The sequence below is a fragment of the Pristis pectinata genome, chromosome 3, assembly GCF_009764475.1.
Source record: "Pristis pectinata isolate sPriPec2 chromosome 3, sPriPec2.1.pri, whole genome shotgun sequence".
In the NCBI taxonomy this organism is placed as follows: Eukaryota; Metazoa; Chordata; class Chondrichthyes; order Rhinopristiformes; family Pristidae; genus Pristis; species Pristis pectinata.
The window spans coordinates 40,418,367-40,438,100 of NC_067407.1; the positions used below are offsets into that span (position 1 = coordinate 40,418,367).

A 19,734-nucleotide genomic window follows, 5' to 3' on the forward strand; every position below is an offset into this window, starting at 1 on the left:
TTTAAAATGCTCGTTATGATTCTACAGAGGAAGGCCAAGATATCTGAATTGTGGAATAAACCGCACAAGTGATATATCATTTAGAGCAATAAGCTGATGCTGAAGGATAAAAATGTTGTTTCATATGACTCAGATAAAATAATAGGTGAAGGCTTTTCTAAATATGTCCATTCTAATTTCACCAGAACAATTCCAAACTCCTCTGCAAAAAGAAACTGTGAGTTTTTCACAACCACAGTTAGGAAAGTCAACTTTCATGGATAAATATCCTCAGTATCTGTTTCTAAATGTCTCTAAGCCTATTGGGCAAGTTTTTGATAGCCATGAGGACAATTCAGATCTGGGGCCTTAGGTTCCACTGCCTGAGGCTTCTTCATCATCGCAACCCATTCTGCTTTGTGGGATGGTCATGGCAGCAAGGTCTTGAGGAGATCTGGACATGTAGCCACAGATATGACAAGTGCAGGGACATACGAGGCATTGGCCATCTTGAGTATGATTTGGACCTTTCACACTAGGCTCTTTCTCTCTCCACAGACAGTGTCTGACCTGCTGAATGCTTTATTTCTATTGCAGTTGAATGCTTAAAGGTAATTTTGAATAAAACTTGATCTAGAATCACTCAAAACCATAAATGGATGGAGCAATGCTGGTATCACCTCAAAGTTATTCTCTACTAACGGGCCTTAATCCAGTCGTCAAACTTAGTCTGGAAACAGACATTTTGTATAAAGTCTTTCACCATCATTCATAATTATGAATATTTATTCCACTGACATCTTAAATGAGGCCACCCAGTTATTATGATCTCAACAGATTCTTGAGCAAGTTTTGTGAAATAAGACTGTTGTTGAACTGCACGTTTCAAAAAATTACCTCAAAAAGAAATACCCTCCCAAACACCAGATTCTGATTGAACACTAATTTTGGGTGGGTTCTCTGAAATTTACCATAAGATAGTATGAGCATCGAGAACATGTTTTCTATGAAATGAAGCTGTATTTTCTCATTTAATTCTATTTATGGTTTCGTAATTTTAAACTATTTATTGAATTCCCACAAAGAGAGTAAACATCAATTAAAATTGTGACTCCACCCACACAGCACTCACTCCACCTCTTGTTGGCAAAACAACTGGCCTTTAAAACGTTTAGAACTGTACAGAGCATCAGTCGAGAATACACCCTCTTCAAATTCAATAGGCAGCAGTTGTAACAATATGCAATTATAAATTAATTTTAAATAGGAACACAAGAAACAGAAGCAGGAGTAGGCCATTCATCCCATCAAGGCCATTCTGTCATTCAATAAGATCCTGCCTGATCTTTAACCTTGGCTGCACTTTCCTGCACTAACCACACATCCCTCTACTCCCTTAATATCTAAAAATCTGTCTTGAATATACTCAATGACTGAGTCTTCAAAGCCCATTTGGCTAGTGAATTCCAAAGATTTCCTATATTTTGGGTGAAGAGATTTCTTCTCATCTCTCTCTTGAAGATATTTGCAGATTGTGATAGCTGTTTCTAGAAGCCCCAGTTAAGGGAAGCATCATCCCTGCATCTACCCAGTCAAGCCTTATGGGAATTTTGTACATGTCAATGAGATCCTCTCATTCTTCTAAAGTCAAGAGAATATATATCCAGTGTGCTTAAACATTCCCCATATTATAAACCTGCCACTGTAGGAATCAATCTGGTGATATTTCCCTATACTTTCCCATAGTTGGTGCAGACGGTAGGTTGAAGGGCCAGTTTCCATACTGTATTTCTCTACAACTCCATACTCTCTGTATAACCTTCCTTAGAGAGAACAGACTTGTACAGAGTATTCCAAATTTAGTGTCACCAGAGCTCCATATAATTGGAACAAGAGATCTCTTCTCTTATACTCAAATTCTCTTGTAATAATTTGTTTGTCACTAATCTTTCACTTTCACGGTCAGGATTGAAATCCACCATAGATTAATGGGTGTCCTTCCAACTGCAAAACTCCTTCATGTTTGCGTTTGATATCCTCATTTCTGAATCAGAATAGGATCACCACACAAAACAAATTAAGTTCAGCATTGACTAGTAATAAGTACACTTTCACTCAAAGAAACTATGGTCATTAGAGAAAAAGAGGAAAAACTACACATTGGGGATACCTGCACAGAGATGAGTTTCTCCATCTCACTGCAGTTGACCTGGAAAGCTTTGGCACTGAAACTCAAATACCCAATATGGCAAATGCTCCATCTTCTGATGCATGTCATTTCCAAACAAAAAATATTTTTGCAATATGATTTTTATGCACTGAATAAGAGTAATATCATTAAGATTTGTAACTAGAGTTTCATACTTAATACAACTGCACCACACTATATTGCATAGCTGCTGACAAGAATGAGTTACTTACTATGACTCAGATGGAAGCCATTCAGCCTGTCAGCTTCATGCCAGCTCCCAGAGAAGCAATCCTATTAGCTTCATTCCTCTTTTTTACTTCCCTATATTCTTGCAATTTACCCTCTCATACGCATGCCCATTAACTCTCCTTTGATTCTTTTCAGCACTTACCTACACAAGGTGATTTACAATAGCTAATTAACTATCAGGAAATCTTTTTGATGCGAATGGAAACTGGAGCACCAGAGGGAAATCCATATGGTTACAGAAGAACATCAATCCAAAGTCTGGATCAAATACAGGACAGCAGTGCTGTGAAGCAGCAGCACTAATTGCTGTACCACTGTGTTGTCCATGTTTGTAAGTTTTTGCTCGGAATCTATCAACTTGACAACTGCTGGTGGATGTAGTCATGAGGAAAATAAAATTGAGGTCCCTTTAATTTCAACATTGCAAACCCACTGATTTGCAACATTAGTGTTGAAATACTCTGTGAGGTAACTGAATAAATGTGTGTTTGCTAGATGGACCACACAGTATCAATTTGTTAGATGTCGTGTGGTCCATCTAGCAAACACACAGCAAATACATTAAATAAATTGTATAAGATGCATCACAGTTCGCCATTTAGACTTTCAAACTGACAGTGAAAATATAGCCTTCTTTTTTCTGGATGTTCTCAGCTCCAATCCAAAGCAGTATTAACATCAATAATTCAAACCGATGAAGTTAGTATTAGATGCCAGTAGCTGATTTTCTTGAGGAATTTAAACTTCTGCCATAGGCCTTATGATAGATCTCATTTAATCACTGGTAATAATAGTTGCTTTTAGTTCACTGCATGCAATCATTTTAAATCAAAAGGTTAGAAGTTGCACACGCCTACATTCCAAATACTTTAGTGCCTTTATAATACTAAGTAGCCAGGAATGAGACAGGAAATGCAAGTCACTCTTTAAGCAGATACCCGGTGCCTCCTGTCAGTCGTCAATGACGTCTTTTGGCTTTAGTGACACAGTCAGGAACTCTGCAATGGTCTGGCCAGAAAACAGTCAGAGCTTGTGCAATTGCAATAGATGTGTTCACATTTCTACTGCATTTTCCACCTCGCATTGTTTCAGTGACTGGTCTTCCTTTTGTAGTTATCAGGAATACAAGCATCCTGTTTTTGATAAAACAGTCAGGGATAACATTTAACCTTTATTTCAACCACAATGAAATACTATTGTGATTTCCATTCTTCAGCCTGCAACCTCCCCTCCCAAGGCAGTGCTTTAAAACTTAAAGACATTATTGTCACACATTAAAACTTGTTAAAAAAACTTTTTTTCCTGTTTGGGAGCCATGAATTTCTCTTATTTTGGAGCAGTGATCCATGGCATATATATTTTGTAAATAATACATATATAATATGATGCATTTTACATTTTGTGCGATTGAGAACAAAAACTATTGCAAAACTCCATTCCCTGTACAGCCCTGACTGAATTTCCTCACACTTCATACTTTCTGGCTGAGAAATCAAAAATTCAACAAAAACGCTACAGAAATGTTTTTAATACTTCCCGAAACACAAGTCACACAAAAACTCTGTTCAGTAAAAAAAACTCTACCTTTACGTATCATGATCTACATTAACATAATTACAAAACTCTCAAAATTTCCAATTCATTTCAATACACCACACTATATATGACAATGTAACCAACCTGCCAATATGTTGCTTGAACTTCAAACTAAGTCACATGAATATGTGAAATATTCTAGGTGTAAATATCCATAAATATTTTTGATGACTAAGTAAGTGTTGAACTTTATTTTCGACCTAATCCATATTACTGTCGATGCTGCTTTTGATCAGCCTTTCGCTTTCACAAACTTACCTCTCCAAACTTAATATTGTCTTTCATTTGTTGGCCCACGATCAATTTGAATGTCAGTAACACAAAATACATACAGGTAGTTAAACTTGTGGTCTCCATGAGTCACTCAGAAACAATTGTTTGACTTGTCTTCAAGAACCTGTTCCCTTCATGTTTTGGATAGGATGATAGAGGATCCGATATTTTACCAAAAAGAAATACATAAATGCACTGCCACATCTCTTTTGCAGGACAAAGATATGCACATCTAGAGGTAATAGGCAGGAATAGACATGGATGAATGTTCCAATCGTCATAGCCCCATGCTCAGTACAACTGTAGAGGCTATTGCTGAAGCAGAGACCAGGGGTGGACTGAAACACTAGACGAGTCTAATCTCATTCACAATCTTCCTTCTCACATTCAACTTCCCCTCATCCTACAATCTCTTCCAATTCAGCACTGCAGATAGCAAAAGCATCCACCTTTTACTTTTCATCCCAACCTCTCACTACATTCATTCCTCCATGCCTTTCAGGAACTCCAAAACTGCAAATGGCTGGCCAGGCAATATTGTTAAAGATGATGAAGAATAAATATCATGCACAGTCTAACATCCCTGACCACTATCTCAGATATTGCAGCTGTGCATTATTTTGCGGAGTGCCTCAAGTGAAAGACTGGGCAACTGTAGGGCACAAAGATAGTAGAGATGCCAGCTCCCCAACACACGAGTTTTGCTGCAGAGGACTCAATTAATTACTTTGATGGGACAGACTCCAAGGCTGATGGGTATGCAAATTGAAATGTCATGGTTTTGTGGCCTGCCAGAAAACCTGTGTATTGCAGTAAAGACCAAAGTGGTACCTTGCATCAAGCTTGGAGGCCATTCCTTGCAGCAGGGAAGTAGTGGGTAACTCATTACCACAACTGTTAACTCAACCAAAGATCAGTGTCAGATGGCTAATATTTCAGACTGCATTTCAGCACAACCAACAGCATCTTGCATCAATAGATATTTCAACTTCTGTCATGTAAGCTTGGACAGCAGCTATCATGGCAATGAATACCAGAAAAGTCTGATAGGTTTTTTTCTCTCACTACTGCTCTTTTTCTTGCCCATCAATCAGCTAGCCTTGACTGAACAAGATTCAGATTCAGAATAATTGCTTCAGGTCATCCTCCAAAGCCAACCACATTTAGTCAGAAACTTTGCACTAGTCATGCTCAAGCCACCGTGAAAGCACTGCATAGGAGCAGAAGGGAAAGGTACATGGAAAACAGGCACTATGGGAATGAAAAAGCTTGATTGGGTGGCACTGCTTTGCAATACAGCATGCTTTAATTTATAAGTTCAGAATGTTTATTTTGTGTTTGTTTTAATCTTTACACTGTGGCCAAGTAGATCCCATGATTGTGACCAGAAGAAAGATAAGTTTTGAGACTGTTGATGTGGGGAATTGGGGCTGTGTGTATTGGTTAACACAGCTGGATGAATTGTTTGTATGGAGGCAGTCTGTGGGGAAAGGTACTTAGTTGTTCTTCAGTTCCTCATCACTTTTCTGGCAGTGCACTGGTGCTGCAGATAGTGCAGTTGTCCCACAACTCCAGCGCGCCAGTTCAATTCTGATATCCATGGCTATGTGTGTGGAGTTTCCACACTTTTCCTGTGACCATGTGGGTTTTCCCCAGAGTGTTCCAGTTTACTTCCATATCCCTAAGATGTGCTAGTTGTTAAATTGACAACTGTAAATTTTCTGTTAGTATAAATGGGTGGCAGGAAAATTGGAGGAAGTTGACAGGGATGCAAGAGAGAACAGGTTACAAAGAAATAAGTGGGGAATAGGAAATAATAGGAATGCACTGAGAGCTGGCATTAACTTTTTGGGTGAACTGACCTCCTTCCACATCATAAGGAAATATATAATTGCCATACTCCTGTTGCCAAGAGCTGTGCCCTTGTAATTGCAAGACTGTGGGTTTTGTAGTAGATATTCATAAAAAACTGCAGGGCTCCTACAGAGTAATCTGTAAAGATTTGTTGTTTCAGGACACTATGGTCTGCTTTGTCAAATTTTGTGTGGTAGCATGGTTTTTGATGTTCACATTGCATGAGTTGTGTGCTAGATTCATCAGCTACACTGACAACATATGACCCTTGTTGCATGGAAGTTTTTTTTTGTTTTGCCAAGGTGGGGTAAGCAGCAATGATGTGGTGAGTTGTGGCAGTGTGAGCTTTACGTACTTCCATCTAACATCTTAAAATGAGAAAGCGGAGTGTAATAGAACTGCAACATTTTGAAGTCAGTGATTTCAATTTGTAATACTGACTCAAATAGAAAATCATTCTTACATCATGGTCTACAGTTTTGTTTTAATTTAAATTTTCCTTTCTGGTACTGGGATCCAAATCCGGTCCTGAATGATTAAATGAATTCCATTTCTATAATTTAATAGTCGTGCATGAAATGAATAAGGACCATCACTACTTTGTTCCTACTTTCACTGAAAAAAACAAACTTTATTCGCTGATTTTATTCAGTCAGTTACTGGAGAACATATGGGAAATTGTGTTGAAAACAAAAAGAAAATCAGCAGAATTCTGATGTTGTAGATGAACCATCCTGTTGAGGTAGAGCAGATGATCCTTTGCAACTGTTAATAATATTACTCAAAAAAGTGTTCCATTCTCAGTCCCAACCTTTAACTCAAAACTAGAAATGAAAAATCTTTAAATTACAGGCATTTTGTTAACAAATATTAGCTATACTCTGTCCATTGGACAACATTCTACACTACACTAATGAGTTAAGCGTACAAGATAAGAATCAAACAATTCAATTCATGACAATTTTTCAAATGAAACTTTTAGTCATTCTGAACAAATAATATTGTGGTGTAACTGTTGAGTAGACATGTTTAACTTTTTAAAAGTCATATTTTAAAATTCATTGCAGCACTGCAATATGATCCAGTGCGTGATCTCTATTTAAAATATGCGTATAATTGTTTTTTTTACAGTTAATAAATCTGTTACTCTTATATTAATGGTCTATTAAATGCTCCAAAATATTATTTGATTAAGTGTGATTATATCACCATAGCAAAACACAAAACTAGTAACATTAAACTGTTCAAAGTATTCATTTCACAAACTTTTTTTAGTAATTAGGCAGCAATACAATCTATTTAGGAGCAACAGTTTATATGTCCAAATGAGGTGTGTAATATGTTTTTATTATTGGTTTTAGTTTCCTTCGAAGGCAAAAACATGATCTCACATTCTCGTGTAAAGTTGACAAAATATGTGACCATAGGTACGGACTGACATTTAATCATAATGTACTGATTGATCACAATTACATTTTATGTCAGAGCAGTTGGCGTTTTGCATTTATTTTTTCAAGCACGAAAATATAAGAATAAACAATTGTTTACCTTGTTCGAAGCCATCTCGCTGACTGACCGGTAGGTCTGTATTGTCTCAAGTTGATCCAAACACCAATCTAATTCTTCCAGAGTCTCCATGGCTAACTTTTGGTAGGATTCTTCTGTAAACAAGCACATAGGCATGTAGTCAGGGCTCAACTGCTGCATAGTGTCCATATCAGAATTACTCGGGCAGCCCAAAGCCCGACCACAATGTTCCTTCATCGTGCGTCTCTCACACTCCTTCACGGTAAAGTATCAGAGATGCGAGGCTGCCGTTCCTGCGTTTTGTTGTCAAGCTTCAGATTCAGACTATCAGCAGTCCATCAACCAGAATCTCTCTTCTCAACGTGGAAGGGGACTGGATAAATGACACCATGAAATTTGCATAATAGTTGTTTTGCAGACAGCAATGATTTCCGAAATAGGACGTCACGTTTCCAGCATAAAATTAGTTAATAGTATTCTTTACGCCTCAGCGAAACTATGACAAACTTTTCTTTATATGCAACTACGTTACGGGGAACGCTTGTTGGCTTCACTTCGGTATCTCACGCTGGAAGAAAGTTTGCCTTGGAGGTCTTACAGATCTAGGGAAAATCCCTTAGTGTCACAAAAACAGCCCGATTCTTGCTGGGCACTTGTTGCCTTAAAGGATTTCCATAAATTGATGAATAGTAAAATGCAACTCCTAAATAAGCTCACACAAGGGTAGTCCCCTTTCCCCACTTGGTATCTTATGTGCTCGCAGTTACATTAAGTGTAAGCTGAATGAACAACTTTGTTTCTCGTTAAAAGCCAGAAAACCTTACTGAACGGTGATATAAACCACATAGAAAGCCTGGACTGGATTTTCCCCAATCCTACCATAAAATACCAGCCCAGTAAATTAGTCAATAAATAATAATGCACTACAATTCATAACCAAATGTCCATTGAGGGTTATCTATTCCTGGTATAAGCATTACACTGTCTCTCTATTCCTGCTGGGAATATTTAAGACCATCCAAAAACTCAACTGCAACTCCAGCTGATAAATTACTGGATCATTTGGACATTGCTTAATGGGGCGATGAACATTTGAGGGAACAATTATTTCTGGAACTGATTATGTGGATTAGAAGGCCATTACATCTTGTTCATGTGTTTATTGATATGTGTTTAGCAAACCTTTATGCAATTATTTGGAAATCTTAGAATGAGTTTTGCACTCAAAATGTTAACATTTCTATCCTTCATAGGTACAGATTGAACTGTCAACATTTCCAACAATTTCTGGTTTTGTTCCAATTTGGATAAAACAATTAACTTGGTTATGATTTTCTGATTGGAAGTCTGTGAGCAGTGGTATACTGCAGGGATCGGTGCTGGATCCTTTGTTCATGAAATTAATTACTTGAATATGAATGTAGGAGATATGGTGAGTAAACTTGCAGATGACATGAAAGTTTGTGGTGTTGTGGACAGAGAGGAGGGTTGTATAAGGCTACAGCAGGATATAGATCAGGTGGAAAGCTGGGCAGATGGAATTTAATCCCAATAAGCATAAGATGATGCATTTTTGAAGTCAGATAGGGGTAAGACATATGCAGTAAATAATAGTGCATTGAGCAATGGTAATGAACAGAGGAACCTTGGGATTTAAGTCTACAGTTCCCTGAAAGCAGCAGCACTGGTAGATAGAGTGGTGAGGAGGGCAAATGACACATTTGCCTTCATAGATTGGGGCATAGAAAATAAAAGCAGGGATGTTATGTTGCAACTTTACAAGTCATTGGTCTGACTGCACTTGGAGTATTGTGTGCAGTTCTGGCCAGCATACCACAGGAAGGATGCGGCTGCACTGCAGAGAATGCAGAGGAGATTCGCCAGGATGTTGCCTGGATTGGAGGACTATAGTTATGAGGAGAGAATGGATAAGCTGGATTTATTTTCCATGGAGTGAAGGAGGCTGATAGGTAACCTGAGAGAGCTATGTAAATTTTTACAGATTTCATATTTTGACAGCCATACATGCACACAAAAATATACAATAAAACTACAGATAAACTGTGTAAGCAAAGTACATTCAGACAGTGTAAGCAATGCAATAAAACCATTGAGACTGACTGGCACCATTGTCATGGGGCAGTGCACACTGACAACTGGCTCTGGGGTGTGGCATGCTAGATGTGCGGTTTGAGGAGCCTGGTCATCAGTCATTTGTTTTTTTTATTTCTTCCCTTTTTTTCTACCTGTTTCCAATCTAGCCTTCTTTCCCCTCCAGTCCTCTCCATTTGTCCCCTTCAATCTGCCCTTTACATAATTCAATTACGAACCCTCCACACACCAACCTTCTCTGATCTTCCCCCAACTCTGAATCCCAGTCCTTCTCACTCTTAGGTTTCTCTTTCTCTGCCCACATACATCTTCTTCCACTTAAATTCTAAGTCCTTTCCTTATTCCAATTTCCATTCCTCTCTCCATTCCAATTCCCAGTCCTTTCTCCACTATGATTTCTCCTATCCCAGCTCTCCACATTCAATTCCCTGCCCCCTCCCCCAATTCCCATCCTCTCCACACTTCTCCAATTCCCCACCCTTCCCACTCCTTTAACTCCCTGCATTCTCCCCACTCTAATCCTCCATGCTCTGTTCCCACTCCTCTGATTCCCTTTTCTCCAGTCTTTTTCCTCATGTCATTCACTTGCCCTTTCCCCTCCAATTCTACAAACTTTTCCTCTTTCTCTGATTTCCTGTCCTCTGGCTTATAAAAGAATATTTTGCAATCAACTATGATAATTTTGCACAGGCAATCAGAAAATTTGTTTGAGCAGATATTGTACAGAATTTCTTTTCCCATGTGACTTCTCACCTCTTGCCTTCTGTGTGCGCTGCTGCACTTTTCATGCCATGTACTCATTGAGATTTTAATTGTAGGAATTTTTAATTCATTTACAGGATGTGGATGTCCTTGCTAAGGTCGATATTTAATGCCCATTCCTAGTTATTCCTGAGAAGATGGTGGTGAGCTGCCTTCTTGAACCCTTGCAGCCTCCTGGTGATGGAATTTCTGCAGGAATGTGGGGTAGGAAGTTCCTGGATTTAGGCCCAATGATAATAAAGGGACAATAATATATTTCCAAGTCAGATTAGTGTGTGATGTAAAGAGGAACTTGCAGATTTTGATGTTCTGATGTTTTGCCCATATCCTTCTAGCTGGTCAAGACTGTTGGTTTAGGTGGTGTTGTTGGAGTAGCTTAGATGAATACCTATGATGCACTTCGTAGATAGGACACTACAGTCACTGTACATCACAGGTGGAAGGAGCAAATGTTAAGCTAGTAGATGTAATTCCATTCAAACAGGATGGCCTATCTTGGAGGGTGTTGAGATACATTCATCCTGACAAGAATATTCCCAACTTTTCCTGTGTAAATATTGGAATCCTTTGGGGAGTAGGTGGTGAGCCATGCTGAAGGATGTCCAGCCTCTTGTTTAAGTTGTTGGCTTTGGCATCAACATCAGGCTCTTGGCCTTAATAAAATAAACCTCCAGAGAAAAGTAGAGGCAAGATCCTTGGAATCTTTTCTGAAACTAAGGTGTTTTATTTAATCAATTAACAGAATGTGGCTCAACATCCCCAGGTTTCTGATCCTCACAAGTATCCAGCTCTCTAACTCGTGGAGCCTCACAAATATCCAGCTCTTGAACTCCTGGAGAGGCCAAGAGCAAAGGATCTAAAGACAGATACCATCAGCCATAAATTAATTTTTGCATTCTCTTGCTGATGCATCTCATGTTCTCTAAAAGCAACTTTTTCTTGCCCTTTTGAAATACAAGAACCCCTGAATATTTGCCATTCATTCTTATCTCCTCTCCTCTAATTTTTATTCCAGATGAAACAGAGCAAGCTGCTGCAATGGAACAACAGGAAGTTCAGCCAATCATTTTACTTCAGTCCATGCTTTCTGCCTGCCAGTCAACAGCAGACAGAGGTCAATGAGTGGTAAACTCTTGAGTGAAGGAAGATGTAATTAATGCAAATTAAAATACCACATGAATGATGTACACAACTAGTGGGAGAGATGAAGGTTGAGCTATCTGACATACCTGATGCAAGTCTTAGAAGTTGAATATCCTGAGTGAGACTGGTGAGTTCAGGATTTAAAAGAAATTATGTGAGAACAGATCAATGCCCTAAGATAAATGCATCTCTGAAGGTACCAGGATAGTAAATATTAACACAGCAGATTTGGTAGTATTGGTAACAAACCAATTCAACACTTAAGAGAGTGGAATCTTTTGCTTTGATGATGTTGACTGGATTAATAAGTAAGACATATAATGACAAATGAATGCCAATTATTATATTCTGCACTCTAATTATACAAGAAACTCAAAGAAACTCAAAGAAACTGAAAAACTCTGCAGTGAAGTATTTTGGTTAACAAGCTTGAGTTTCCAAACTCATTGATGCATTTGATGCATGAGTACAAGACCACCTGAGTAATTTTGCAAAACTCCCCAAAATTTACCCTGAAGTGACTGACTTGGATAAGAAATAAAGACAGTGGTGACCTTCACAGGCACTGACCTTGTGGTTCCCAACAGTGGAGGTGGATTGCTGGTCAGGTTCTAGCAGGTAGCACAACCCATTTCCTTGTTGAATTGCAGCCTCCTCAGATGGAAATTTAAAACATAAAAATCAAATGCAGGAGGAGGCTACTTAGCCCCTCAAGACTGCTCTGCTGTTTATAAGAACATAAGAAACAGGAGCAGGAACAGGCCATTCAGCCCGTTAAGCCTACCCTACCATTCAATAAGATCACGGCTGATCTGGCCGTGGACTCAAATCCACCTACCTGCCTTTTCCCCATAACCCTTAATTCCCCTACTATGCAAAAATCTACCCAACTGTGTCTTGGATGTATTTAATGAGGTAGCTTCCACTGCTTCCCTGGGCAGAGAATTCCACAGATTCACTACTCTCTGTGAAAAGCAGTTTCTCCTCATCTCCATCCTAAATCTATTCCCCCGAATCTTGAGGCGATGTCCCCTAGTTTTAGTCTCACCTATCAGTGGAAACAACCTTTCTGCATCTATTTTATCTATCCCTTTCATAATTTTATATGTTTCTATAAGAATCCCTCTCATTCTTCTGAATTCCAACAAGTATAGTCCCAGGCAACTCAATCTCTCCTCATAGGCTAACCCCCTCATCTCCAGAATCAACCTGGTGAACCTCCTCTGCACCGCCTCCAAAGCCAGTATATCCTTCCTCAAGTAAGGGGACCAGAACTGCATGCAGTACTCCAGGTGTGGCCTCACCAGTACCCTGTACAGTTGCAGCATAACCTCCCTGCTCTTAAATCCAATCCCTCGAGCAATGAAGGTCAACATTCCACTTGTCATCTTGATAACCTGTTGCACCTGCAAAACAACTTTTTGTGACTCAAGCACAAGCACTCCCAAGTCCCTCTGCAGAACAGCATGCTGCAATCTTTCACCATTTAAATAATAATCTTATCTTCTATTTTTTCTTATCTTAATTTTGCAAAACTCCCCAAAATTTACCCTGGAATGACTGAGTTGGACAAGAAATAAAGACAGTGGTGACCTTCACAGGCGCTGACCTTGTAGTTTCCAACAGTGGAAGTGGATTGCTTGTCAGGTTCTAGCAGGTAGCACAACCCATTTACGTGTTGAACTGCAGCCTCCTCAGATGGACATTTAAAACACAAAAATCAAAACCAGGAGGAGGCTACATGGCCCCTTAAGCCTGCTCTGCCGTTTAATAAGATGACTGCTGATCTGATCGTAACCAAAATTTTGCATTCCCATCTACCATGGAAAGCTTCCACGTTTTTGCTTATCCACCCCTACTTTGAATATAATTAAAGTATCAGTCTTTGAATATATTTTAAGACTGCTTCCACCTCACTTTAAGGAAGAGCATTTTGATCAATCTGTCATGTGGGTCTTGACAAAAGCCTTTGCTAAAATCCTTGTTGATTACATCAAATATCATACCATCAGTGATTCCCCTTATCACCTTGTCAAAAACTTTCCAAAATAAATCCACGCTGGATGACCTATGCCCCTCTAAATTTGATTTATGCCTTCCAGATTTTTGTTTCCAATAATTTCCCATCACCAATCTTAAGTTGTATAGCAGTCTTCCAGTCCTTCAGCACCACGCTTAGAGCCAAATAGGATAGGAAAATGATAGTCAGAACAAGTGTCTCTAGAGATAGTGGTATTTGATTCAACTGACTGATTTAAATCCAGATATCAACAAAAAGAATTTGTTCATGTTAAAATGACACTAAATTGGCAATTTCATTCCAAGACACTCATACAGATAGCTGATAAATGAAGTGAAAAATAAAATCCAATTATGCCAAATGTAATAAGGAGAAATGCCTCACAATCTTTTCAAATGGATGCAGACAGATTCTACAATGCTTAAATGAATAATAAATATTAAAGATCAGATAAAATAAACTCAGCATCCTCAAGTAAAATTGGAGAATATCAGATGGTGAGTTACTTTGCAGCTGCTGGAGTACGGCATATCATTGAGAAGCTATTAATAACTTTGGAGAAAGATTGAGAACAGTCAGAATGCAAGACTGAGTTGCTTATAGAAAGGATGGCTTTGAAATTCTGGGATACCCAGGTGCAATTTCTAATATGCTGTAAGGACTTAGCAGGCAACAACTGTTCATTACATGCACTAAAATAATATTTTTCAACCTGCAGGGAGCGAAAGTGTGTCTTGGGCACACTGACTATACACTCAATAAGCAATGAGGTAGAGGCACATGGCTCACTGAAGTACTTTTCTGCTGTTAGTACTAGTAATATACTTATTACAAAGCAGGAGGCTATTTTCCCACTGAGTCCTTGCCAGCTTCCAGTAGAGCAATCCCATGAGTCCCATTCATCCTGATGTAGTATGAAAGACCAGGGGTCAGGTGACAGTGACAACACTACTGACCCCCATGGTCGGATGATAGCATTGCCTATTGGGGCAGAAGCTACACCACTGTCAATCAAGGTTTGGCTTCACCCCATTAGGTAAACACCTTTGTCTTACTGGACCACTCAGATTGGTCTGTGCAAGCACCTTTGTTCCTGGGCACATCTACTATTGGCCCGTTTAAAACACCTTTGTCCTTGCTGGGCTACCCAGCGCCCCAGCAGCATAAAAGTGCTGCATGTTTGGTTTTCTCTCTCTTTCTGTCTCCGAGGATGTTGAGGTAAGCTGTGCACTACTTCAGGGCAGTTAGTTAAGGACTCCCAAGACCAAAGACCCAATGTTTGTCCAGAATCAGGGTGTCCAAACATTGTACTGTTTATTCCCTGATCATTTGTACCCAGTTATTGTGTATGTGTGTGTGTGCACCTCACCCTGTCGTGATTTCCCTCCACATTTGTGATCTCCTGCTTGAGAGTATGTGAGTGTGCATCTGTTCCCATTCATTCTGTCCCTGCATTTGTCTTTGTTAATAAACCATTTTTAAATTACAAAGACTGTGTGTCCAGACCTTTATCTTTAAGATACCAAAAGAATCTTTCTCACAACACCTGGAACCCTGGAACTTATTCTCTCTGTATGCACACCAACTTCCTTTTATTTGATTCTTTTGTTATTTACTGACATTGAGGGACAATTTACAGTTGCCAATTAACCCACCAGCATATCTTTGTGATGTGGGATCTTGAGACATTTTTCCATGTTGAAGGTGCTAAGTTGATAAAAGTTGCTTGGATGTGTTTTTGTGGCATGGTGTAAATCCTGTCAACAGTTGTTCTCAGTAGCATAAAATATTAGTCAAACTTTACAGACTTGTTAAACTCTGCAGCCTCAAAACTTCTCACTTCCACCTTGTGGCACCATATGTATCTAAGTGGACATCACCTTAAGAGCATAGTTGGTGTAAAAGCAGGAATTGGCAGCTGCAGAGTCATTGGCCTTCATTCACACTTAATGAAATAAGTGTGTTTGGAGCTCAATAAGATAGTGCCAAGGACTAAAAGGTGCAAGAGAGCTCAGTGGAAATGACTTAATTGTGGAAAAGCAGAAATAGTTTCTGACATAGCGAGACATGATTCAGCACATCCAGTCCATGACTCACAGAGCGATCCCATTCTCCTCACGTACTGCCCACTCACTGCCCCCCACCCCACACCACATCATCAATTCTACTACCTGCCTACATTAGTGAATTTACAGTGGCTAAGTAACCTACCAACGAGCCTTCCCCACTCACATACCTTGGTTCCCTGGTTCTTCACTTATTTAAAAGCTGTTAGCATCCTGCTTTTTTGAAGTCTAATGAAAGGCAAATGTTTTAACATAAAGGGCATTCTTCTTTAATGAAAATCTTGTGCAAATTTGACTTCAATTATTCAATGAGCTTAAAATACTTAAAATTTCATTGCTGTTAAGAACAATTTGGTTTGATCAAGACAAATGCTTTGTACCCTTTTATTATACAGTGCTATGTAGAACCGGAAACTCTTCAAACATTACATGAATTTGGGTGTCTACTGCTAGTACAAGATTAAAAAAAGCAAATACTACACATATTCAGTAGGTATATGGAAAGAGAAACAAAGTTAATATGAAAATGTTTAATCCATTTCTCTTTCACAGATGCTGGCTGAGCAGCATAATATTTCCAGTATTTTCTGTTTTTACTGCTGATAGAATCATAGAGTTGTGGAGTTATACACACGGAAACAGGTCCTTCAGCCCAACTTATCCATGCCGACCAAGTTGCCTACCTGAACTTATCCCATTTGCCTGCATTTGGCCTATATGCCTCAAAACATTTCCTTTCCATGTACTTGTCTAAATGTCTTTTAAATGCTGTAAGTGAACCTGCCTCTATCACTTCCTCTGGCAGCTCATCCCATATACACACCAACCTCTGTGTGGAAAAACTTGCCCCTCAGGTCCACTTTAAATTTTTCCCCTCTTACCTTAAACCTATGCCCTCTAGTTTTAGACTCCCTTATCCTGGGAAAGAGCCTCTGACCTCCATAAGGTCACTCCTTAGCCTCCTTTGCTCCAAGGCAAAAAGGCCCAGCTTATCCAGTCTCTCCTTATAACTCAAGCTCTCCATTCCTGGTAACATCCTTGTGAATCTTAAAGCATCTGTTCTACTTTGCTTTTGCTAGCACCAGATACTGACAAATGAGTGAAAGAAGTAATAACCAGGTCCAGATGAACTATCAGGATCAACTGATCATCATGATTTATTGCTAAGACCCTCAGCTGAAGTGAGGAATCAGGGAGTTGCCAGCATCAGTGAATCACCTCCTTCATGATTTAACAGGAGGTAATTTCAAGAGGGAGAAACTATTTGAAGTCAAATAAATGACAGTTGGTTATAATATATTATTGAGAAGGCTTTGTTGTTAATGGAAACCCTTTCATGACAGCTGTTTTCTTTATCTGTTTGGCTGAAATGTTGCTGAATGTATTGTCATCTGATAACAGATTAGTTGGGCCTGGAATTATAAAGTTTGACCCCTTCATGGAAACTGCCAAATAATGGCAAAGGAATAATCATGGCCAGTGTGCATCCTGCATTATTACTGTATTATTGACTTCAAAGGGTAAATGCAAACAATTATTACATTTTTATAAATGTGTATGTTTTGTGAAATAATTTAGTGCTACTTGTTTGATCCATTTTTGACAATGACAGGCATTATTTTCCATTCATAACTATGTGGACTACTATCCTTTTAATAAATTGGAATTAGATCACCATTGATTTTCAAAGTATCCTATGTTATTGTCAATATCATTAAGATGCAAATAATTTCGATGTTCTTTTCTAAATTCTATTCAATTTGTACTGCAAGCTCACTGGATTACTCTTTGGGGCCAGCAATCCACTCTCAGGGGCCTCTAATGATTTTTATTTCTAATCACAGAAATTCACAGCCTAATTTTATTCCAGCCAGCCATTTACCACCATTCAGTACCATCTCTCACAATCCAAATTAGTCTCTTTAATCCTGCCACATTTAAATCCCATGTTCTCAAATAGGTAGGAACTGTTCCATGTTAAAAGTCACCTGCACTAAAGTGGACTGGCCAACAGACTCCTAACTGTTGACTATTCATTAACTGTTATCATGTCCCAATTTAGCATTTTGCATCTTCACATGGCAGGATTTGAAGTGAAGACTTCTGGGTTGCTGGTCAAACCATAATCATACCCCACATAAGAAGTGTGTAATCTAGTCGTGTCTTTTTTTTAATGATGGATATTCTCCTTGGGTTCAATATGCTCTGCTCATTGGACCTTGCCTACCAACTAGGTTGTCTTTTTTACCCAAAATCTAAATCAACACTGTGACACTTTGAGATTAAAATCTAGACTAAAACCCTGGGAAAAGAAATTATTTCAGGGCGGAAAACAAAGGCAAAATGGGTCATCTTAGGGATGATCTTTTCCCTGGTGCAAGAACACCTGAAACTATAGACCGGTAACAATGTGGTGGCCCTTAAGCCAGCCATTAGGTTTCAACTATGTAACTGCTGACTATCCATCCCCTTTCCATGCAATCTGAACAGTCCCTAACAGGATCAAAGCAGAAGTTCTTAGAAGGGCGAGCAGGATTAGAGAATCCAAAGGCAATTTATACATATAGTAAAAACAAAAGGGTCACTAGACAGAGGGTAGGACCACTCAAAGAAAATGGAAGAAATTTATCCCTGAAGATAGAGAAAATGGGTGATTTACTAAAAGAGTACTTCGCATTGGTATTGACCAAGGCAAAGGACATGGAGGACAGCAAGTTCAGGGAGGGGTTTGCTGATATTCTATGTCATATGGATATCAAGGAGGAGGTGGTGTTGGAGAGCATTAAAGTGGATAACTCCCCAGTGCCTGATGGGATCTATCCCAGGTTATTAAGAGATGCAAGAGAAGAGATTGCTAAGGCCTCAACAGAGATCTTTTGTATCCTCTTTAGTCACAGGTGAAGTCCCAGAGGACGAGAATAGTCACTGTTGTTCCTCTGTTTAAGTAGGGTCACAGAGACAAACCAGGAAATTATTGGCTGGTAAGCCTTACATCAGTGGTAGGGAAATCATTGAAGAAGATCCTTAGGGCTAGGATCCACTCGCTTCTGGAAAAACATAGACCTATTAGGGATAGTCAGCATGGCTTTGTGCAGGGGAGGTTATGTCTTACAAACCTGATTGAGTTTATTGAGGAGGTGACAAAGATGATTGAGGAGGGTAGGAGAGTGGATGTTGTATACATGGACCTTAGTAAAGATTTCAACAAGATCTGTCATGGTAGGCTGACCCAGAAGATTAAGGCTCATGGGATCTATGGAGACTTGGTAGACTGGAATCAAAATTGTCATGGCCATAGAAGACAGAGGCTAATGGTGAAAGGGTGTTACTCTGACTAAAGGTCTGTGACCAGTGGTGTTACGCAAGGATCAGAGCAGAGACCTCTGTTGTTTGTGATTAACCTATATGGATGAAAATGTAGGTGGGCTGATTCGTAAGTTTTCAGACAACATAAAAATTAGTGGATAGTGAGGAAGGTTGTCAGAAGGATATAGACCAGCTGGAAACATGGGTACAGAAATGGCAGATAGTTTAACCCAGACAAGTGGGAGGTTAAATTTAAGGAGAAAGTATGCAGTAAATCACAGGACCCTTAGGAGCATTGATGTACAGAGGGATCTTCGGGGCCATAGCTCCCTGAAAGTGGCAACATGAGTAGATAGGATGGTAAAGAAGGAAAATGGCATACTTGCCTTCATTGGTTGGGCTGTTGAGTATAAAAGTCAGAAAGTCATGTTGCAGCTGTACAAAACTTTGGTTAGTCCACATTTTAGTGTTGTGTGTTGTTCTGGTTGTCCCATTACAGGAAGAATGTGGGGGCTTTAGAGAGGGTGAAAAGAGGTTCCCCAGTAAATTGCCTGGATTAGAGAGTATTAGCTATAAGGAGAGGCTGGACAAACTTGGGTTGTTTTCTCTGGAGCATTGGAGCAGAGGGGAGACCTGATAGAAATTTATAAAATTAT

At 39.3% G+C, this 19,734-nt stretch overlaps 1 protein-coding gene across 4 annotated transcripts in view; it reads right to left on the reverse strand.

Moving 5' to 3' along the window:
• The window catches only part of pde4ba (phosphodiesterase 4B, cAMP-specific a), a 416,670-nt gene that overhangs the window by 41,593 nt on the left and 355,343 nt on the right, over positions 1-19,734 (reverse strand). For all 4 annotated transcript variants that reach the window (XM_052011515.1, XM_052011516.1, XM_052011514.1 and 1 more), the window contains one exon: positions 7,691-7,803. In XM_052011515.1, coding sequence (XP_051867475.1) covers positions 7,691-7,803 — 113 coding nt within the window. The remainder of the gene's footprint in view (positions 1-7,690; positions 7,804-19,734) is intronic.